The 24,500-nt window shown below is 45.2% G+C and overlaps 1 protein-coding gene across 3 annotated transcripts in view; it reads left to right on the top strand.

Moving 5' to 3' along the window:
• The window catches only part of PCDH15 (protocadherin related 15), a 1,185,684-nt gene that overhangs the window by 951,528 nt on the left and 209,656 nt on the right, over positions 1 to 24,500 (top strand). For all 3 annotated transcript variants that reach the window (XM_084845696.1, XM_084845694.1, XM_084845693.1), the window contains one exon: positions 7,725 to 7,853. In XM_084845696.1, the coding sequence (XP_084701822.1) occupies positions 7,725 to 7,853 (129 nt within the window). The remainder of the gene's footprint in view (positions 1 to 7,724; positions 7,854 to 24,500) is intronic.

The raw sequence follows: 24,500 nt of genomic DNA on the forward strand, positions 1-24,500 counted from the left end.
TGCCACCCCCCCGCCACCCCCGTGGACCCCCCCCCTGGGACGAGACCTACCTGGGGTGGATCTTCCAGGCGGCTGCTGCAGCGGCTGGTCTTCTGACCGGCTGCCGCCGCTGCCATTTGCAGTCTTGTCGCTTTGATGTTGTTGTTTTTTACACGACGTGATAGGCTACATAAAGACTTACATAGCCTATCACGTCTGGTTTAAAAAAAAAAATGCGCGTATGCAAATGGCGGCAGCTATGGCCGCCGCCATTTGCATTCCTTATTTTTGGCCATCTTAGTCTATGTAAATATTTATGTAGACTAAGACGGCGAAATAAGGGGAACGCAAATAGCATAGCGGACGCTATTTGCGTTCCCCCTTATTTTCGCCGTCTTAGTCTACATAAATATTTATGTAGACTAAGACGGCCAAAAATAAGGAATGCAAATGGCGGTGGCCGTAGCTGCCGCCATTTGCATACACGCATTTTTTGTTTTTTTTTAAAGCCAGACGTGATAGGCTACGTAAGTCTTTACGTAGCCTAGCACGGCTGACTACAGGGACGCAAATGGCAGCGGCTGCGGCCGCTGCCATTTGCGTCCCTGCTAGCCAGCAGCTGCGGAGATTCCAGAGAATCCCTGCGGAGCAGAGCCGGCCGGCCAGGATTCCAGCGGGGAGGCGCAGAGTGCCCCACCCCCCGGCGAGGATTCCGGGGGGAGGGACGGAGTCCCTCCCCCCCAGCGGAACCCGGTGAAGCCAGGTTAGGGGACTTTCGTACATCCCTAGTATTTACGTAGCCTATCACTACAAAAGGCAGGGACGCAAATGGTGGCTGCTACAATGGCCACCATTTGTGGCCGCATCCTCCCAGCAGCAGCCGGAAGATGAGCCGCCACATCCGCCACCACCACCACATCCACAAACAGGTAAGCTCCACCCTGGGGGAATTCCGTGGGGCGGCTGGGGGGGATTCTAATAGGGATGTACGAAAGGCACTTAACTTTTGCGGATTATGTTTATGGTTGGGGGGGAGGCGCTCCGTTCCCCCCCACCACCGGAATCCTGGCTGGCTGGCTGTGCTCCGCAGGGATTCTGCAGAGCCGCCGGCCGGCTCCGCCAGCAGCCGGACATCCGGCCGCTGGCTAGCAGGGACACAAATGGCGGCAGCCATAGCCACCACCGTTTGCGTCCCTGCAGTCAGCCGTGATAGGCTACGTAAATGTTTACATAGCCTATCACAGCTGACTTAAAAAAAAAAAACACAAAAAAACGCACATACGCAAATGGCGGCGGCCACGGCCGCCACCATTTGCGTTCCTTATTTTGGCACGTCTTAGTCTATGTAAAAATTTACGTAGACTAAGATGGCGAAAATAAGGGGAACGCAAACAGTGTAGCGGACGCTACGCTGTTTGCGTTCCCCTTATTTTCGCTGTCTTAGACTACGTAAATGTTTACGTAGACTAAGACGTGCCAAAATAAGGAACGCAAATGGCGGCAGCTGTGGCCGCCGCCATTTGCGTACACGCGTTGTTGTTGTTTTTTAAGTCAGCCGTGATAGGCTACATAAACATTTACTTAGCCTATCACGGTTTTTTTTTTAAACCTAGCCATGATAGGCTACGTAAATCTTTACGTAGCCTATCACTTTTTAAAAAAAAAAACTGGAAATGGCGGCAGCGGCAGCCAGTCGGAAGACTGGCCGCTGCAGCCGCTGCCGCCGATCCACCGCTGGAGCTGCCGCCGCCAGGAAGATCCGCCCAAGGTAAGTCTTGCCCCTGGGGGGTGGGGGGGGCAGGCCGTTCCGCCAACGATTTCAGGGGGGCGAATGCGCTGGCATTCGGCCTCCCCGAGATCCGTGGCGGAATTTTCATACATCCCTAGATTCTAACTTCTTTAGAATCCGGTAGGGATGTACAAAAATCACTTACCTTTCGGGGATTATGCTGATGGTTGGGGGGGAGGCGTTCTGTCCCTCCCCCCGGAATCCAGGCCGGGGGGGGAGGCACTCCGTTTCTCCCCCCCCCCAGAATCCTGGCCGGCCGGCTGTGCTCCGCAGCGATTCTGCGGAGCTGCCGGCCGGCTCCTCCAGCAGCCGGACATCCGCTAGTTACGCTATTTGCGTTCCCCTTATTTTTGCCATCTTAGTCTACGTAAATGTTTACGTAGACTAAGACGTGCCAAAATAAGGAATGCAAATGGCGGTGCCCATGGGCGCTGCCATTTGCGTACGCGCGGGTTTTTTTTTAATCAGCCATGATAGGCTACGTAAACATTTATGTAGCCTATCATGGTGGGGTTTTTTTAAATTTAGCTGTGATAGGCTACGTAAATCTTTATGTAGCCTATCACGTTTTTGTTTTTTTTAACTTGGAAATGGCGGTGGTGGCAGCCGGTCGGAAGACTGGCCGCCGCCGCTGAACTGCCACCAGAGCTGCCGCTGGAGCCGCCGCCGCCAGGAAGATCCACCCCAGGTAAGTCCCGTCCCAGGGGGGGGTTGGGCCGTTCCGCCACCGATTTCGGGGGGCCGAATGTGCTGGCATTTGGCCTCCCCGAGATCTATGGCGGAACTTTCATACATCCCTAGAATCCGGCCTCACTGGAGTCCGTGGCGGAATTCTCTGACACCCCTAACTACAGGCGGCTGGAGAGCTTATTGTACAATGAAATACAGGACACTTGTGCTCACTCTTCAGCTACTTCCCAAGTAAGGTAAGCCCAAGAAACCCAAACCCAACCCATGAGAATTTCTCCAAAATTTCTTCACCATTTAATTTCTTTTCAAAAGTAAATTTTCTTCTATCAATTTGAATGAGAATGGTAGAAGAAAATGTGCATCTTGAAAAGGGATGTGTATCTTGAAAAGGGATTAAGGAAAGACATAAGGTCTTTCTAATTGGACTAGTTCATAAGAGTAATGTCATATCCTCTCATTATTTGTAATAAGCTGCCAATGTGGATGGTTTATAAGTATTAAAATGCTGTCAAACAATAATCTTGTCTCAGAATGTAGTTTGTTTTCGTTTCATCTTTAAGGATGAAAATTCTTTGGGCCTGTATCTATGCAATCTATATTTATAATTCTTTTATGCAGATCTTTGTGTACATGTCACAGAGGTTTATGTTATGTCCTGTGGAAACATAAAGTTTCCCAATCTCTTAACCCTAGTTAAGAGATAGAGAGTGTTTCACAAGGTTGCATGTGTCTCTCCCCCCCCCCCTCTTTTCCTTACTTTCTGCAACTCAAATTCCCAACTCCCTCCCCTTTCTGGTACATTGAACTATGGTTAATTAGCATTCTGGCTGCACCAAAGTTAACACTAACCATGGGGAGCATTAACCTACAATTGAAAATGGGGTTTCAAGTTAGTTTGCAAATCTTGGTTAAAGCTAGTAATGGTTAGCATTACTCAGTGCAGAATGCAGATATGACTTTAACTATGGATAGCACTGAAATGTCAGAGAGAGAGAGGAGTGGGAGGAAGGGAGAGGAGCATGACAGCCTACATGGCCATAGCTAAGAGACTGGGAAATGTTATGTCTTCCTTATGACAGAGACAGAAGTGTAAACAAATATGGTAATACTTTCAGCTTTGTAAATGTCATTCCAAAATCATCAACTAAAAGTGTGCTTTGACCGCCAAGCAGCAAAACTAACCTAAATGGCTGAAGTCATCCAATAGGAATCGTTGTTAGTAGCATCATGAAAACAACAAATTGATTTTATCAATGATATCCCACTGGAGGGAAGAGGCTTTAGTTGAGTATTAGAGGACATGCTTTGCATGTGGGGTCCCAGTTTTAATTCCCAGCATCTCTGCCCTCTAAAAAAAGAGATCTTGAGTAGCAGGGCTGGGAAGAAGCCCTGTCTGAGTGGAAACATTACTAGACTGAGCAGATATAAAGAAACCCACATAAAACTTTCTCGTAATGGTGGGGGTGGGGGGAAATCTTTCACAAAGCCAACAACCTCTAATTTAGTCTGCGACTTCTGTTGTACCTTTTACAGCTGCAGTCCTATGCACACCTTCCTGGAGATAAGCTCCATGGAACCAGTGAGACTTACTTCTCAGTGGATCTACACAGGATTATATATAAATCAATGAGATGTTAATAGTCTACATTCTGTGGGTAACATCCAATATCACATGACTGGATTTCCACTTGTGCAATGGGACCTTCTCTTCCTCTCCTCTCTTCTGCACCAGAGGGTCCCTCAACCCTCTAGAGAAGATTTGGAGATGCATGGGGAAGGGGGAATATGTCCCACTTGTCTTAGAGGTGTACTAAACACACTCACCAGTCTGCTGGGGGGGGGGGTCCGCAGGGGGGGAGGCAATCCCTCCCTCCCTCCGGAATCCTCCCCGGCCAGCTCCACTCTGCGGCAAGTCCGCAGAGCTGCCGGCTGGGCCCATCCGCAGCCAGACTTCCAGCCGCTGCCACTCAAATGGCATCCAGCGTAGCGGACGCCATTTGCATCCCTGCCTTTTGCCGTGATGGGCTATGTAAATCATTACGTAGCCTATCATGGCAAAGAGCAGGGACGCAAATGGCATAGCAGACACTATTTGCGTCCCTGTTCTTTGCCGTGATAGGCTAAGTAAATCTTTAACGGCAAAAGACAGGACGCAAATGACGCCATTTGCGTCTGAAGACAGGCAGCAGCGGACGGCAGCGGACGGATGGCGGCAGGTAGGATCAGGCCGGTGCAGATTCCCCTGGGTGGCAGAGGTGAGTCTTTCATTAGAGTCTATGGTGGAACTCTCTGCCATCCCTAACTTCTCTTGCCCATTCTGATGGCAGGCAGACACACCATGGATACAGCCATGTTGCTTTAATTGGGTTATAAAACAGGACCAGCTCAAGGCATTTTGCTGCCTAAGGTGAAACAGCAAATGGCACCTCCCCAAACAACTCAAGCTGCATCATACTATCCAAGTTATTTTGATCCAGGAAACAGAAAGTCCAACATCAACTTCTCTCCATCCCTGGCAGTAAACAATTTAATAACAAATTAAATAACATCATGACATCCAATATCTGCTTCCTGAGGCAGCTGCTTCATTCTCTCTAATGGCAGGGCTGGCCCTGAGGCTAGAATGTTCACAGCCTGTTTGGAGCTAGTAGAAGCATTTGACATAATCAGAAAATGTTCTTTTCTCAATCCCACCTACCCCCTTCTCAGATTCAAATGCAATATTTGCTTCTCTTAGACTTCAATCTTGTTTCCACTTACTTGGGAGTAAGCCCCAGTGGACTCAGGGGGACTTGCTTCTGAGATCACAACAAACTGTGGCAAATTCTTAAAGAGATGGGAGTACCAGACCACCTTACCTGTCTCCTGAGAAACCTGTACGAGGGTCAAGAAGCAACAGTAAGAACCAGACATGGAACAACCGTTTGGTTCCAGATTGGGAAACGAGTACGACAAGGCTGCATATTGTCGCCCTGCTTATTTAACTTATATGCAGAGTACATCATGAGAAACGCCAGGTTGGATTAATCACAGGTTGGAATTAAGATTTCTAGGAGAATTATCAACAACCTCAGATACGCAGATGATACCACCCTATTGGCAGAAAGCGAAGAGGATCTCAAGAGCCTCTTGTTGAGGGTGAAAGATGAGAGTGCAAAAGCTGGTTTGAAATTCGACATTAAAAAAACTAAGATCATGGCATCTGGCCCCATCACTTCCTGGCATATAGAAGGGGAAGAAATGGAAGCAGTGCCAGTGACAGATTTTATTTTCTTGAGCTCCAAGATCACCGCAGACGATGACTGTAGCCATGAAATTAAAAGACTGTTGCTCCTTAGGAGGAAAGCTATGGCAAACCTAGACAGCATAGTAAGAAGCAGAGACATCATCTTGCTGACAAAGGTCCACGTAATCAAAGCTATGGTTTTCCCAGTAGTAATGTATGGCTGTGAGAGCTGGACTATAAGGAAGGCTGAGCGCCGAAGAATAGATGCTTTCGAACTGTGGTGCTGGAGAAGACTCTTACGAGTCCCCTGGGCTGCAAGGAGGCCAAATCAGTCAATCCTAAAGAAAATCAACCCTGAGTGCTCATTGGAAGGACAGATACTGAAGCTGAAGCTCAAATATTTTGGCCACCTAATTAGGGGTGCACGAAAGTCACTTACCTGGTCTCGCAGCTTTTCGCGGTGGGGGGGAGGTGCTTCGCTGCTCCCCCCGCGAAGTTCAGGCCGGGGGGGGAGGCTTCCCGCCTCGCCTGGCCGAAATTCAGGCCGGGGGGGGGGCTTCCCGCCTCGCCCGGCCGAAATTCAGGCCGGAGAGGAGGTGCCTCGCCTCTCCCGGCCGCAAAATTAAAAGTAAAAAAAAAAAAAAACGCCCCCGTGATAGGCTACGTGACGATTAACGTAGCCTATCACGGCTAGATCTGCAAAGTGAGCCGTGATAGGCTATGTAAATCGTCACATAGCCTATCACGGGTGACTTTAAAAAAAAAAAAGCGCGTACACAAATGGCGGCCCCCATAGGGAGCCGCCATTCGCGTTCCTTATTTGGTTGCTGTAGTCTACGTAAATCTTTACGTAGACTACGGCGAAAATAAGGGCAACGCAAATAGCGTTGCCCTTATTTTCGCCGTAATCTACGTAAACATTTACGTAGACTACAGCGACCAAATAAGGAACGGGAATGGCGGCTCCCTATGGGGGCCACCATTATCCGTACGCGCTTTTTTTTTTTAAAGTCACCCGTGATAGGCTATGTGACGATTTACGTAGCCTATCACGGCTGACTTTGCAAATCTAGCCGTGATAGGCTACGTTAATCGTCAAGCAGCCTATCACGGGGGCGTGTTTTTTTTTCTTTCATTGGAATGGCGGCGGCGGCAGCCGGTCGAAAGACCGGCTGCCGCTCCCGCCCCGGACGAAGACCCAGCAAACCGCCGGCCGGACCTGCCGCCGGGAGGGACATTCGCCAAAGGTAAGTCCCGTCCCGGGGGGGGTGCGGGGTGTGTGGAGAATTTCTCCCTGAAACTTGTTCGGGGGGCCGAACACGTTGGCGCTCGGCCCCCCGAAGTTTCGGGGAGAAATTCTCCGCCATCCCTACACCTAATGCGAAGAGAAAACTCACTGGAAAAGACCCTGTTGCTGGGAAAGATTGAAGGCAAAAGAAGAAGGGGATGGCAGAGGATGAGATGGCTAGTTAGCCTCACCGATGCAATGAATATGAACTTGAGCATGCTCCGGGAGAGAGAGGAGGACAGGAAGGCCTGGTCCATGGGGTCACGAAGAGTCGGACACGACTTAACGACTGAACAACAACAACAACACATGTATAGGGTTGTGCTGTTCATTTTTGAATGTAATCATTGTATTGTTGCTTTTCACTATTAAATATTCCACTTTTGTTCTTAATCAAGTGCAGTGCATGCTGCAGTGAAACTTTCCTACCTGCTTAGTTGACTATCCCAACTTCCTGGCCCCTGTGCAAAGTCTGTTTTTTTCCTTTCCTTGTAAAGACCCAGAGTTATGAGGAGTGTGTTTCTTAAAAAAAAAAAAAATGAGAAGGAGCCATTGCTCAGTACACATTCTTTGCTTGTACTTGGTAGATAGACCAGTTCTCTCATTAGATTATCTCATTAGATATCCATCTGTTCGCATTTGCAAGGTATAAAGTAATAGTGCTAACCCAACCTTGCAGAATGAACACGGCATAATTGTCACAGTGTAAGGTACTGTCTGGATCATAATTTTATTTATCTTTTTTCTTACAGACATCAACTGCTACAGTGAATGTGGTTGTAACGGATGTAAATGACAATGGTCCAGTCTTTGATCCTTTTCTTCCCAAAAACTTTACAGTACAAGAAGAGGAAGCTAATGCATTTGTTGGTCAAGTGAGGGTAAGTTACAGTATATCTGTTAGTGAAGTGGAGCAAAATAACTAGAAAGATTCTCTCAATGAATAAAAAGCTGCCAGATCGTAATGGATCATGCAGATACAAAGATGTGGTTGCTGGTGCTAGCTTAGAGAATCAGTGTCTGATTTTATCAGCTTCTGCATTTTCTGTAGAAATTCAAATTAAACTTAATTTACAAATTAGGATTGCAAATGTCCTCTCCCTCCCAACCCACCATGAAGCAAAACTCATGTATTTGGAAGTGTAAAATGCAGCTTGGTAGAGAATTGATGGACTTGAATGTGTGAATATAATGAATGCATCATTATATAGTTGAGGCACTAGGTTACACCTGACTTAGTGGCAGGGCCAGCTTCACAGATAGGTAAAATGAGGTGATCGCCTGAGGCGGCAGATACCTGGGACAGTGGTGATAGCCTCCTGGTTGCTCTTCCTGAGCTGCAAGCGATTCCCCTGTGTCAGAGGACAGAGCTGTGTATGCCACAGAGCCTTCCTAGCGTTGTATGAGAACTTTGTTTTTGCTCACAAAAAATGCAAGACTGCTCTGTTCATGCATGTTCACAATCCAAACAGGATTGTGAGCACAAGCATGTGTCCACTGAAAATATTTCCAAATTGCCACACACATGGTTGCATTTGATTTGCACAACTTTCCCAGTTCAATATGCATAACTTTCCTAATTTGTGCAAATTTCCCTCATAGACTGAATCAACCCTACTTTAGTCTATGGAGGAAAGTTGTGCAAATTTGGGGACATTTGCACAAATTTGACATTTGATCGCAGCTTGATTTGAGGAATTGAGTGAGCCGTAATCTGAAATGTGAACAGGAAACAGGCATGAGACAAGCTGTGAGATGCTGTTTGGGGAATCCTAGCCATCTCAAACATTGCCATCGCTAGGGATGGACGGACTCAACCCACGCCTGCCAAGCATGGGTGTTCACAACATCGCTACCCATCACTACGCCTGTCCTTGAGCCCCCTAAACTAGCCTGCTGCCTCAGACACTATTCCATCGCAAGTGGTGAAGTACCTTTCAACTGCCAGTCCATCTGTCTGTTGTATGTGGGATAGGGAGGGGGTGCCAACTTGTCTTTTGCCTCAGACAGCAAAAGATCTTGGACTGGCCCTGCTTAGTTGTATCTTGGTGAACTCAGGAGTTTCCTATTCCTGTTCTGTTCCTCTTGGAGAAAGATAATAAAGTTCTTGTCTTGGTTTCTGACTGGTGTGTCCTTCAAGCCTTCGATGACACTGAAAGACAATGACAATGCCTTCAACGACAACAACAATGAGGGATCTGCCTCATAGGTGTTGGGTGCAATCCAGCAACAGGTTTAGGGGAGGGGGGGTTGGAGCAAAACCAACACATGGGTGGCAAGTGTAAAGTGATCCAAGGCTATCACCCACCAGAGCTTTCCTTACCACATACTTTCTCAGTGCCAGTTTGCCCCACCAGAGTTCTGATACACCAGAATCAAAAGAATAGTGCAACAGCTAATGAGAGGTAAGCAGCCAGCCTAGGAAGGGTTTGGCGCCTCACACCTACATTCTCCTTTGCAGGCTGGTGTCACTAGGTGGCATTGTCACACATCTGCCAAGACACTCCAGTAGGACTCCAGAAAGAGCTCCAATAGGGGCTCGCAGCCAAACCCCAGAGCTTCATGACCCTGCTACTTTCCCTCCTTGCCATAACTGCATGTTCACCTGCCCTCATAGTGATTAAGGGAGCAATTCGAAGGACATTTACTCAAGCATAGGCTCCATTGAACTCAATGGGGCTTCTTCTGAATAAATATGCAGAGTCACCTTATGTGAAAAACAGAAAGTGGAAGTAACATCTGAAATGGATCCTTTATATCATCTCTGTGGAAAGTTGCCTTAAGTATCCCTTCTTGAGGACATGCGAATCCAGTTTTGGACATTATCAAAGATGTGTGAGAACAGGGCTCATGAAACAATAAAAAGAAGAATGAGAATGTAAATTTGAGCGCACATTGTCTGAAACTGGTATAAAATTATGGTTGATGGTCTTTACACATTCTATAGGATACACTCATGTTATTTTAGAGTAGTAATAAGCATCTTTTAAATCAATTTTGTGTTCTGCCTGTCTGCTGTCAAATAATAAAATGTAACTTGTTCCTTTGCATAGGGAATAGAATGCAATATGTCACTCCTCCAACTCATCTCTGTCTTGTGTGTCATTCTAATTTTTAAGTACTGTATAATGCTGCCTTCACTAAAGTCAGAATTGTCATATGGTAGTAAATTCCGAAATAACAAAAGAAGTGTTTGCAAAACTTTTTCATGTTTGAAGGATAAAAGAAGATTTAGTGGATTTCTTTCCCTGCCAATTTAGTTGAACCACACGCACACACCTCTGTGCAAATTAAAAGTAAGTCACAATGTGCATGTAAATGCTGCCTTAGCTTTGAAATGTTGGTTACAATTTGAGTTTTACTGTATCAATTGCTCCTCAGCTGTAATTTGCAAAGAGCAGGCATTACACAGTTGTATAACTCGGGTAACTTGGAAACATTTAATACTGTCAAAAGGGACTGAAGTTAAGTTCCTTTAGTCTTACTGAGGGATTACTTTAGGCAGAAATGATCACATGAAGAATTGGGGTCACATTCACCAGCCCCACCCCAAACATCCAGATGTTCACATGACCTGTTGCACATAGCCTATATGTGCATGCCTGAACGTGCATAGGCTCCCCTACATGGGATCCATACCCTCTTTTTCCCCAGGGTAGGGTTTGTGCATACAGGAAGCTATGCATTTGGGGGTTTACATGTGTAGGTTCTATGAAAACAGGACACTTGAACATGTGGAGGACAGTGAGAAATTACCCCTTAATTGCCCTTCACTACTCTTCTTTTTCCTGCAGGTTGGAGAGGCTATTTAAAAGAAAAACATTAGGAAAACATAATGAACAGCCACTAATTAATGTCCCTCTAATAGGGAACAGAAGCTGACTATTAAAGAGCAATTTATCCCTCATCCCTCAGTTGTGCTGAACAGGAAGCAATAAAGGCAACCTGAAAGGAGGAAATTTTTAATTAAAGGTGCAGTTGCCCTTAAAAGCCTCAACAGAGCTTTGACAGTGCACACTGGATAGTTATTGCAAAAAAACCAACCAACCAACCATGAATCGGTCTAAAGAAAGACAGAAAACACTAGAATACAGCTATTTGTCAATGACATCATATGGATTTCTTTAAAAAGTTACTTTAAAAAAAAAAAAACTTTTTTAACAAAAGATGGCAATCCCAGAGAGAAGGGCTAATATGGAAGCAATCTTTGTATAAGTATTTAAAAAACAGGATGCTACTCTCAGGCCAAAATCTCTAGCATACCTGTGTGCTGAAATGTGTATTCAAATGCACCTGTACCCCTTGTTACTTATCCCAATAATGGCCACAAAATTGTCATGAAAATATTCTTAGCAGAATGTTAAATGGATCTTTCCCACCTGAATGTAGATATTCTTGTTCTAGTTTCCTTTTGAATAGGGATGTTGGAGAGTATCAGCCTAACTACTCAGTTTCTAGGAACCCCCAAGCTGCATCAGTATACCCCATTGCATATTATGAGCTGGTAGAAAGTGTTAATAGCCTTTGAAGTAAAGAGTTCGCAGCTGGAATCCTCGCAGGCAGTGGTACAGGAAAACCTCCTGCTGGGAATGGAAGAATGCAAAGAAGATAAAAAGGACAAAAACTAGAAAGGACAAATCTCAAAGTATTGTGGATGCATTTCAAATACTTTTAACTCCATACTGTGCAACTTGGAGTTGTACCAGGTTCCCCACTGTTCTTTTAATTTTATCATTGGGATCCCCCAAAGTCAATTTTTGAATGCATTTTTTCTTTCTTTTTAGAGGACCACTGTGAAGCAGAAAGAATCGAGTGTTCAAATGCATGAACCTGACAGCGAAGTTCAGCCATATCAAACCATTTTTCTTCTAGCTATTGACTTCTCTTGTGTAGAATGTCAAAATATTTTGATCCCCAAATTATATCTGAAAAGTCTTGCAAGATTGTATTTGATATGTACAACAAATACATTTTCAGGAGGCATCAGCAGGGCTCATGCTATTCCCCTGATCCTAAGCAGCCCTTTGCGTTGTCAGTGGGAAAGAAGTCATCTTGGTGCAAAATTGGTATTAATTATTATTGATATTAATTATGGTATTGACACAATTGTGTTGTATTTGGAATTCTCATTAGTGCAAAACTACTACTTCAGCGGCAGTTCCACCCTACAGACTTGTCTCTGCCAAATGACTTTAACACTCTCACCCAAAGCCAAAGCTATTTGGTGTCGGCAGCTGCTGGGTGGTGACCAAGGTCTATGAGGAAACGAGGGTAGCTGTCTGAACCCACCAGCACCCTGGTCCTGATGGAGGAGCAGGAACCTGTGGTGGAGGTTGTGCAAATGGGGACCTGATGCCCCCTAAGGCAAAAGCTCAGGTCAGAGAACACAGTGCCTGACTAGCCACCTGAGGCCTGCCATCCAGTGGGCTTATTCAGCAGGTGGAAACAAGCTCCAAACTGGATCCTGGCCCTGAGCAGCTGTAGGAAGAGGCAGGGCCATCAGGCCCTCTCTAAGAATGATCATCCCCTGACTGCTCAGTGCCAATGCAACAGCTCCAGGTGGTAGCTTCTTAGCCTCAGAGCGCCAGCTGTTTGCTGCTTGCTCATCTTGAATCAGGACAGCACCATGAGCAGTGCTGTGCAGGTATTTAGGTGTTGAGTGGCCCATACTGTTGGGTGCTGTTATGAAGTATGCTTTAATTTACATAGACATGCATATCACATACATGTAAACCAAACACATACCTGAGGGATCTTTTGGCATTGAACACTGGGCACTTAGGAAAACCTGATACCCCCCAAAAGTTGACAGAGTCAGAGACCACAGCAAGGTCTTTGAAAGCAATTCTTTGATTTATTAAAGGGGAATTTAAAATGAATTAAAATCACACATCGGGGGAATTAGAACTATACATACATTTGGGGAATTAGAATCATACATTAACATTCAGAAGGTTAAAGATAAGCATTTAAAGTCAATAGTGAAGTACACTGGGATGCATAGAAAAGTGTGTGTGTGTGTGTGTGTGTGTGTGTGTAGGAAAGAAAGTGGGGGGGAAGAACTTCCAGCTTGGGATGATTTGAATGGGGGAGTAACAGACTGAGAGGACTGAGAGAGAGTTTTAGAACAAATGCAGGGTTTGGGAGAAAGTGGATGGATTGGAGAAACAGCTAAAGCCTGGGAGTTTTGGAGTTTGGTTTTGGGTGGAATATTAGGAAAAGGGAAGAAAAGAGAGAAGGAGAAGAAAAGATGATGCAAAGATTTACCTCTCCTTATCTGCTGGCTTGTGAAGTGATGGGAAGTTCTGTTGAGTTCCTTCTCTGGGAAAGAAGGGGAGAAAGAAGGGAGGAAAGGGGATGGAAGGTGTCCTCTTTCCTTCTTTCCCTCACTGCTGTTCTATGAATTTGGGTTGCTGTTTTTATCCTTTTTCTCTCAGGATGTAATAATCAGAATAAAACAAAACAAGTCTTTCTTTCAAGATTACTCAAGGATGATGGAAAATGGATTTTTAGGTGTCATACGTTAAGGGAAGAAAGAAGACAATGGGATTCTCTTTCTTTCTTGATGTGAGGAAAGGATAGGAGTTGATGGGTACATATTTCTGGCTTTCACAGGTCCAGGTAAGCAAGATAGGCAGCGGGATTTTGGTGATGGTCTTAAGCAAAGGTGACAAAAGAGTCATGTAGGCATGCTTGCTTACACAATATTGGGTTTCTTACAGCTTTAAAAGGCATTGAATTCTTTATTTGTCTTTCTATTTGGCTTTAACAGGAAGGTTAGAAATCAGCATAAAATATTTTCATGGTGGGGGCTTCTGTGGTTGTTGTCTTGAGGCAAGGTCTGAAATTTGCAAGTGTTAACTGAGGAATTAAGGCCATCAGAACACAGTGGCTGGCGAGAAAGTTTATATAAGAAGTCTGTATCTCCTCTTGGGTTGTGTGCAAGGCCTTAACATCCTATGGGACCTGTTTTGCTGCCCTTCTCCAAGACCAAAAAACTTTAGTCCCCAATCCCCATCCATATACAGGCCACATTTTCCCAGATCAGCAGAATTTTAGGGTACTCCATAACAGTGCAGCCAATGCAGAGGAGGAAGGGGTAGCACAGGGAGCATTGTGCAGGCATGCTCACCGTGAATGGCAGAAGTGCCCAGCACAGCTGATTATATGACTGGATGTGCTCACACCGGGCAACCCTCCAGAGTAGATTTTGAGGGCACATGGGGTGGGGGCATAGGCAGGAAGACAAATCCTCCCTCCCCATTCCAGTAGTGGAAGCTATTCTGTTGGCAGGAGGAGTTAATTGGATGCCATATCTCTTCTTTCCCTTTCCCTTTCACAGTTCTTGAATGCCTTCTTCTTACTTAGTGTCTGAAGTCTTCTTTCTGCTAATTCCTTGTTAGAACTCTCTGTTAGGGTTTTGTTTTGTCACTGCAGGGCTGGCATCAAACATACGCAAGGTTGGGCACCTGCTGAGGATCCATACCCCAGAAGGGGCCTATTGGCAAGAGCCTCCTGGAGTAGCTCTTCCCACTTCATCCTTGCAACCTGCTGGTTCACCTGCTTCTTGCTCTGGCCCAGGCAATGTGGTGGTGAGAAGGAAGAGCCGTAGATGCTATGACCTGCTTCCTCACCAGCTCTCTGCCTGTCAAGGAAGGAAGTGGTACCAATGATAGGAAAGGGGATTAAAAGCAATAGCAGCTGGTGACAATGACAGTGAGAAGGTAGACAGGAAGGGCCTGTTGAGGATGCCTTGTCCAAGGGCCCTCAAACACTTGGAGCAGACACTACTCAACTAAAACCTGGAGCAGATACTATTCAGCTTGCTGGCATTTAAGAATTATCTCTTACTTGTTATATCTGTATTCAGTTTTCTATTCTGCTTTTGCTTTATCTTCAGCTTATGGTATCACCGATAATTCTATGTTCTTATTTCTTTTCTAAGCTCTCTGGGTTTTGATGGAAACATCCTTTCTTGGTATCATTCTTATATTTCTGAGAATTATTTATTCATTTCTATTAATAGTCATTCATTCTCTATTTGAATTGGAGTTCCTTAAGGATCTGTCGTAGGCCGTCTTCTCTTATGTCCTTTGAGTCAGGTATTATTAGTCATTATTTTAATATGTATTGTTGCATTTATGCCAACATTTCTGGCATCGCTGTTTTTCTTCTCATCAGTCTGCATCTTTGTTTTCTAATATGCCATCTTATCTTGTTGCTATTTCTAACTAAGTGTCTTGTCGTCTTAAGCTTAGATCATCTAACACTAATCTGTTGGTCTGTCCTCCTGCCTCTATTACTGTGTTAGAAATGATGGAACTCCAATCACCACAGAATCCGCCCGCCCCTGTGGTGATATCTACATACTCATAGGCAAGAACAGAAAGCAATGACTTCACTGATGTGCTTACTGAATAATAATATAAGAACATCTGTAGTCCACAGATCAATAAATTTAACTTTATTTATTTATAGCTCTCTGTTAGCCAATAGGAGCACTTAAGACAGAATGAGTAGACATTTACCAGGTTCCTCTGTCTTCCTCCAATTCCCTCTCCTTTCTCTCTTTCTTTGATCCTTTCTCTCTTCTTATTGCATCATGAGACAAATACTCCACAGTCCTCTTCCTTCTTTTCTTCTATATATAGCTTTGGGAAATCTGCCAGGCCTACTGTTTTAACTGTCCTCCCATGCCCCACCTCCACCCTCAAAGTTTTTCTGTTCTTTTTTTGATCTGGCCACCCAGGAAGAGTCCTTCTCACCATGAGAATTGGATGATATATATAATTATACCCTGAGGGTGACCTCTCTATTTAATTCAGTAATACTCTTTAACCGCCTCTGGAGAAAGAAATTTTAATTCTGGACAGGGAATCAAACTCACTTAGGGATTAGGTGGTGGGTGGACTGATATTGACAGGGTGCCACCCCCACCCTATTAAAATAGCAATATAGTGAGCAGAGTACACCACACTCTTACTTGGAAATGTTGACCAAATAAACTGAATTTATGAGAAAATTGCAATATATTCCCTAATGTGCTATGAAATTGAACTATTACTTCCTAGGCAGGGATCATCCTGTTCTTTACTTATTTTTCTTAATGTCACAGTGGGAGTCCTTGCAGGGGAAAGAGAGGAGAATAGATTATGTTGGAATTAACCTCCTGCATTATTCATTAATTACAAAGTCTGAAATATTTTTCCATGTTGAAGAAGCTGCTTCACAAAATGTGGCACAGCATGTTACATTTTCTAGTCCAACATGTAGAATGTAAAACTGCCTACATCCCTTTATAGTGAAGGGATGAACTTTATAGTGAATCTCTTCCTCTGTTTTGAGTTCATTGGCAAGTTTAATCTTTGGGAAGTACAGAAATGGCTAAGAACGAAGTGTTCAATTTTTGTACGTATGTAAACTGTCTAATCCTTCCCTAGTGTACGATTTTAAGAATAAAAGGTACTCTAGATTGAGTACTGCAGGTGTTAGGTTGACAAAAGAAGCAATCCCAAGTAAATTAAGGTACACTAAGTCCCAATGAAACTTTTGGGTCTTAAAAGCACAACTAATTTCTTAGTTCTATTGATTTAACTTAGAATTAGTCGTATGAAGGTTCTGAAGGAGGTTGATGTTCATTGGATATACTTCTGACACTGGCCGCATACATCTTGAGGGCCCTTTGGATCAAAAGATGGGTCAAAAATCCACATGGCACTGGCCCCACTAGGCAGGATGGCCTATTATTCTTTCTGGGTGAAGCCATAAATAAAGAATTAACTGACATAAGTAGAGGACGAAATCTATATTACTCTGTGCTTGTTAGGAATGTTAGGAACATCCCCATTTCTCTTTTAAAAAAACACCTCTTCTCACACAAAAGTGATTAATGCACATTTACTAACTCCCGCAAATCTTCTCCCTGCATCTGAGTATGCTTCTGTGAGTCCTACAAACCTTTCCAAGTAGTCCTTTTTTTACAACCTCTGCAAGTAACCACTATAATGCTTATTACTCAAGGATTTAAAATTGGATGGACTTTGTCTGAAAATTCAAAACTCTGCTATTTTTCACCAAGATGGTGGTCCTTGTAATTCAATGTGTCATTTTGTAGAAAGAAAGAGATTACCTTTCTGAACTTAAGGTAAGAGTGGACAACTTGTTACCTTCCAGATGTTTTGACCTTCCAGAGGTCCTCATCATTAGCTATGTTGGCTAGGGCTGATGGGAGTTGTAGGCCTAAACATCTGGAGGGTCCCAAGTTGCACATCCCTGCTCTTAGGCCATCTGCACACACAAAATCCAACAAAGACTACAAGGTACATGATAAAGATGAACCCTCAAGTAAATTAAACAAAATTTCATTATACTTGTAGGTACAGAAAAGTGTGCAAGTATTTTTCCACAGAATGACTGAGATTTTCTTTGCCATACTACACCTTTTAAAAAATCAACCTGCAATTTCTTTTCTCACTCGTTCATCTGAATACATTATCCCCCCACCCTGTAATAATACAATTCCCTGGACAAAACATTATCTCTGTCTCAATGGAAGGCCTCTGTCTCTCCCCCACCCCAAAACCTTTCCTAAGTATCTGCTGACTTTGCTGAGGTTAGTAATTCCATGTTCCAAGGTTAAGTGACGATCTGACCATTCAGATGTGTGTTTTCTGTTAGTTGGAGGGTCTCATTAAATATTTAATTCTGTATCACCAAGAGCTTAAAAAAACCTACAGTATTGAACAAATGGGTTTAAAAACAAATGCTAATTAAAAAGGTATCTGGATAAGTGCCTGATTCATGGAGTCCTTTGTGCTTTAGGGAACATGATTATATTTTCTAAACACCTGCACCTTTGTTGCTGGGCATTAAACTCTGGATCTACTATTTTTTTACAATGCCATGCCTTGTCAGAATTTTGTTGGCATGGTGAAAATTGCTTGGTCCTTGCCACATGAGGGGCATTGGGAAAACACAAGTACAATAGTGTGCATGCATCCTTCTTCACTTGAACTTGTCTGGATAGGGGTCCTTGGTTTAATCAAGTCCTGCATATCTTTTCCCTACCAATGAATTCAAGAGTTATTTCTGTGGTTAGTTTTTCACAGATCAATACTGCAAATGGATTTGAGCTCTGTATTTTAAACTAATGTGTTACAACTGAATGTCATTACATTAGTCCATGAGTCAAAACAGAAAACAAGTATATTTAGAATGGGATCAGTTACTCCAATCCTTCTGACTGAGAAGAGCAGAGAAGGTGCAGACTGTAAGACAGAGTGGCGATTAAAAGTTAGTATTGGGGAATCAGTATCATGGAATTGAAAAGTTGACATGTATTCATGTTCCTGTTAAAAGGTGTGTGAACACTTTGGAAAGTCATACTCATTTCTAGTTGACAGTTCATTTACATTCAGAGGTTTTTCTTTATATTCAAACTTTGTACCACATTTTAGCACAGAAGTTTGGATTACAGAGTTTAATTCAGGCATGTTACATTGAAACCTCAGAATAAGTACCTGACACTGTTTAGCACAGAGGTGCAGAAGGAAGTACTTCTTCACACAGTCCGTAGTTAAACTGTGGAATTCACTATCACAGGATGTAGTGATGGCCGCCAATTTGGATGGATTTAAAAGGGGTTAGACAAATTCTTAGAGGAGAAAGCTATCAATGGCTACTAGTCCTGATGGCTATATGCTACCTCCCGTATCAGAGGCAGCATGCCTATGTACCCCAGTTGCTGGGGAACATGGGCAGGAGGGTGCTGTTGCACTCATACCCTGCTTGTGGGTTCCTGGTCGACAGCTGGTCAGCCACTAGGGATGTACGAATTACTTACCTGCCGTTCCAGTGGGGGGGGGTCTGCCCCCCCGAATCCTCGTTGGCCAGCTCCACTCTGCAGCGATTCTGCGGAGCTGCCAGCCAGCTCCAGAGCGCCAGTGATACGGCCACCATTGCCGTATCGCTGGCTGGGCTGACTGAATTCGGCCACAAATGGCGTCTGCTGTGCCATTTGCAGCCAGAAAGTAATTAGATTAAGCTAAATGCAGCCATAAGGGACCGCGGTGGCTTAGTGGTTAAGACGCTGAACTGCAGACCGGAAGGTCGGCAGGACAGCAGTTTGAGACCTGAGTGCCGCATGACGGAGTAAGCTCCCATCTTCAGTCCCAGCTCCTGCCAACCTAGCAGTTCAAAAGCAAGAAATTGCAAGTAGATGAATAGGTACCGCTTTGGCAGGAAAGGTAACAGCATTCCATGCACCTTGGTGTTCAGTCATGCCGGCCACATGACCACGGAAGCATCTTTGGACAGCGCTGGCTCTTCGGTTTAGAAATGGAGATGAGCGCCACCCCCTAGAGTCGAACGCGACTGGCTGGGGACACCTTTATCTTTAAGGGCTTTACAGCCACAAATGGCATCTGCTACGCCATTTGCGTCTGGGGTTTTTCACGCGATAGGCTAGCTTGGAGGAGCAAGCTATCAATGGCTACTAGTCCTGATGGCTATATGCTCCTCAAGGCTAGCCTATCATGTAAAAAACCCCAGATGCAAATGGCATAGCAGAGGCCATTTGCGGCCGTAAAGCCCTTAGTTTAAGCTAAATGCAGCCATCTATGGCTGCATTTAGCTTAATCTAATTGCTTTCCAGCCGCAAATGGCGTAGCTAGGGATGAAAAGAACACTTACCTTCCATTCCATTATGTTTCCGCTGGGGGGGGGGAGGTGCTCCGTCCCTCCCCCTGGAATCCTCAACGGGATGCGGAGGCGATCCAGTCCTCCCCCCCAGAATCCTGCCCGGCCGGCTCCGCTCCGCGGCCAAGCCGCGGAGCCGCCGGCTGGCTCCAGCCAGCCGCAGCCAGACATCCAGCCACTGGGCAGCCCTGCAGGGACGCAAATGGCGGCTGTCATAGCTGCCGCCATTTGCATCCCTGTATTTAGCTGTGATAGGCTACGTAAATATTTATGTAGCCTATCAGGGCAGGGGGGAAAAAAACCCAGCGTATGCAAATGGTGGCGGCTACTGCCATTTGCATATGCTGGATTTTTTTCCCCCTGCCGTGATAGGCTACGTAAATACGTAGCCTATCACGGCCTTCGCAGGGACGCAAATGGCATCCCTGCGTTAGCTGTGATAGGCTACGTAAGTATTTATGTAGCCTATCACGGCTATGAAGAAGAAGCGAATGGCAGCCGCAGGATGGCCGCCATTCGCAAAGCAGCATGGATGGGAGCAGGTAAGTGCTCTGTTTCACGTGCCTTTTGTGGGTTGGGGGTGGCGGGGACTTTGTTCCGCGAAGGATTTCGGGTGGATCTCACCAAGAACCATCGCGGAATTCTCTGACATCCCTAGGCGTAGCGGACACCATTTGCATCCAGAGTCACTCAGCCTCAGCCAGCGGTAGGGCAGTGGCAGCTGTATCGCTGGTGCTATGGAGCCAGCTGGCGAGGAGGATCCGGCTCCACGTGGGTCCGGAGGGAGGCGGAGGTAGGTGGGGCCATTCCGTCACTGACTCCGGAGTGAGTGGACTCATGGACTCATTGGAGTCCATGGCGGAATTCTCTGACATCCCTATCAACCACTGGACTAGAATGCTGGACTAGATGGACCCTTGGTCTGATCCAGCAGGGCTCTTCTTATGTTCTTAAGTTCTAACTTCTTTCAGCCTGAGAGCTGAATTCCATTTTGGAGAAGCTCTTGGGGGCCACATTCCAGTAATGGGTGGGGTGAAAGGCAAAAGGGGTGGGGTGTACCACAAATATCAGCAAATTTTCATGTACAACTCTGACTGGCAGTAACTAAACTTCAGGAGAAGCATTTCAACCTTTTAGAATGGGGAAAAACTGCACAAATGCTGATAAACCACCAAATAATTGATGGTTGGGGGAAAGGGGTGGGGCCGGGGGAAGGGGATGGGGCCTTCTGGGGAACACTGGAGGGCTGGACTAGGACACCAGAGGCCCAAATTTAGCGCGGGGGCCTGGGGTTCTATTGTTGTTGTTGTTCAGTCGTTCAGTCGTGTCCGACTCTTCGTGACCCCATGGACCATAGCACGCCAGGCCTTCCTGTCCTGCGCTCTCTCCCGGAGCGTGCTCAAGTTCATATTCATTGCATCCGTGATGCTATCTAGCCATCTCATCCTCTGCCGTCCCCTTCTCCTTTTGCCTTCAGTCTTTCCCAGCATCAGGGTCTTTTCCAGGGAGTTTTCTCTTCGCATTATGTGGCCAAAATATTGGAGCTTCAGCTTCATTATCTGTCCTTCCAATGAGCAGTCAGGTTTGATTTCCTTTAGGATGGACTGATTTGACCTCCTTGCAGTCCAGGGGACTCGTAAGAGTCTTCTCCAGCACCACAGTTCGAAAGCATCAATTCTTCGGCGCTCAGCCTTCCTTATACTCCAGCTCTCACAGCCATACATTACTACTGGGAAAACCATAGCTTTGATTAGACGGACCTTTGTCGGCAAGGTGATGTCTCTGCTTCTTACTATGCTGTCTAGGTTGGCCATAGCTTTCCTCCCAAGGAGCAAGCGTCTTTTAATTTCATGGCTACAGTCACCGTCTGCGGTGATCTTGGAGCCCAAGAAAGTAAAATCTGTCACTGCTTCCATTTCTTCCCCTTCTATATGCCAGGAAGTGATGGGGCCAGATGCCATGATCTTAGTTTTTTTAATGTTGAGTTTCAAACCAGCTTTTGCACTCTCCTCTTTCACCCTCAACAAGAGGCTCTTGAGATCCTCTTCGCTTTCTGCCATTAGGCTGGTATTGTCTGCATATCGGAGGTTGTTGATAATTCTCCCAGCAATCTTAATTCCGACCTCTGATTCATCCAACCTGGCATTTCTCATGATGTACTCTGCATATAAGTTAAATAAGCAGGGTGACAATATGCAGCCTTGTCGTACTCCTTTCCCAATTTTGAACCAATCGGTTGTTCCATGTCTGGTTCTTACTGTTGCTTCTTGACCTCTCGTACAGGTTTCTCAGGAGACAGGTAAGGTGGTCTGGTACTCCCATCACTTTCAGAATTTGCCACAGTTTGTTGTGATCCACGCAATCAAAGGCTTTAGCGTAGTCAATGAAGCAGAAATAGACGTTTTTCTGGAATTCTCTTGCTTTCTCCATGATGCAGCGAATGTTGGCGATTTGATCTCTAGTTCCTCTGCCTCTTCGAAACCCAGCTTGTACTTCCGGTAGTTCTCGGTTCGCATACTGCTGAAGCCTAGCTTGTAGGATTTTGAGCATCACCTTGCTGGCATGTGAAATGAGCGCAATTGTGCGGTAGTTTGAACACTCTTTGGCGTTGCCCTTCTTTGGAATTGGAATGTAAACTGACCTTTTCCAGTCTTGTGGCCACTGTTGAGTGTTCCAGATTTGTTGGCATATTGAATGCAGCACTTTAACAGCATCATCTTTTAGGATTTTAAATAGCTCAGCTGGAATACTGTCATCTCCGCTAGCTTTGTTGTTAGTCATGCTTCCTAAGGCCCACTTGACTTCACTCTCTAGGATGTCCGGCTCAAGTTCAGTGACCGCACTATCATGGCTATCAGGGACATTCAGATCTTTCCTGTATAGTTCTTCTGTGTATTCTTGCCACCTCTTCTTAATCTCATCTGCTTCTGTTAGGTCCCTGCCTTCTTTGTCCTTTATCATGCCCGTCTTTGCACAAAACGTTCCCTTGAGATCTCCAATTTTCTTGAAGAGATCTCTAGTCTTTCCCATTCTGTTGTTTTCCTCGATTTCTTTGCATTGTTCATTTAAGAAGGCCTTCTTGTCTCTCCTTGCTATTCTCTGGAACTCTGCATTCAGTTGGGTATATCTTCCCCTTTCTCCCTTGCTTTTCGCTTCCCTTCTTTCCTCAGCTACTTGTAAAGCCTCATCAGACAGCCACTTGGCTTTCTTGCATTTCTTTTTCTTTGGGATGGATTTCGTTGCTGCCTCCTGAACAATGTTACGGACCTCCGTCCATAGTTCCTCAGGCACTCTGTCTATCAGGTCTAATCCCTGACATCTATTCCTCACCTCCACTGTATATTCATCAGGGATATGATTTAGGTCATACCTGAACGGTTTAGTGGTTTTCCCGACGTTCTTCAATTTAAGCCGAAATTTTGCAAGAAGCAGCTCATGATCTGAGCCACAGTCAGCTCCAGGTCTTGTTTTTACTGACTGTATGGAGCTTCTCCATCTTTGGTTGCAAAGGACATAATCAATCTGATTTCGATATTGACCATCTGGTGACGTCCATGTGTAGAGTCGCCTCTTGTGCTGTTGGAAAAGAGTGTTTGCTATGATCAGCATGTTCTCTTGGCAAAACTCTATTAGCTTTTGTCCTGCTTCATTTTGTACACCAAGGCCATTCCTGCCTGTTATCCCGGTGATTTCTTGACTTCCTACTTTAGCATTCCAATCCCCTCTGATGAAGAGGACATCTTTTTTTGGTGTTAGTTCTAGAAGGTGTTGTAGGTCTTCATAGAACCGATCAACCTCAGCTTCTTCGGCCTCAGTGGTTGGGGCATAGACTTGAATGACTGTGATGTTGAATGGTTTGCCTTGGATTCGTACTGAGATCATTCTATCATTTTTAAGATTGTACCCCAGTACTGCTTTTCCCACCCTTTTGTTGACTATGAGTGCTACTCCATTTCTTCTAAGGGATTCTTGCCCACAATAGTAGATATGATGGTCACCTGAATTAAATTCGCCCATGCCTGTCCATTTTAGTTCGCTGATTCCCAAGATGTCGATGTTCAATCTTGCCATCTCCTGTTTGACCACCTCCAGCTTACCTTGATTCATTGATCTGACATTCCAGGTTCCTAAACAATATTGTTCTTTACAGCATCGGATTTTCTTTTCACCACCAGACACATCCACAGCTGAGTGTCCTTTCGGGTTTGGCCCGGCCGCTTCACTCTTTCTGGCGCTACTTGGAAATACCCTCTGCTCTTCCCCAGTAGCATATTGGACACCTTCCGACCTGAGGGGCTCATCTTCCGGCGTCATCTCTTTTAGCCTTGTGATATGTTCCATGGGGTTTTCTTGGCAAGAATACTGGAGTGGGTTGCCATTTCCTTCTCCAGTGGACCACATTTTGTCAGAACTCTCTGCCATGACCTGTCCGTCTTGGGTGGCCCTGCACGGCATAGCTTATGGCTTCACTGAGTTACGCAAGCCCCTTCGCCACAACAAGGCAGTGATCCATGAAGGGGTAGTGATTTAAATAAGGTGAATCAAAGATTTGATTCTGCATTTTGTGTGCTTTTTTGCTGCCAGTCGTTTTTCACATTGTGAAAACTTCATACATCTTGGCTCTGCCGTATTGTACAAAGTACAAGTGCTGTACAAAAAAATTGTGGTCAAAGAGATCAAGTAGCAGCAGATTGTACAGACACTTCAAAAGAACTTGTTTGTTACAATTCTGATTGAGTATAATCAAAATGCAGCCCCAACAACGCTTATCGTTGTCCTGTTTCGTTGTTACAGTCACTGACAAGATGCAGCTGTTCAGCAGAGGATCATTT

Source organism: Heloderma suspectum, chromosome 3 (genome assembly GCF_057233095.1).
Source record: "Heloderma suspectum isolate Gila_16-S chromosome 3, 16-S_ref, whole genome shotgun sequence".
NCBI classification, from domain to species: domain Eukaryota; kingdom Metazoa; phylum Chordata; class Lepidosauria; order Squamata; family Helodermatidae; genus Heloderma; species Heloderma suspectum.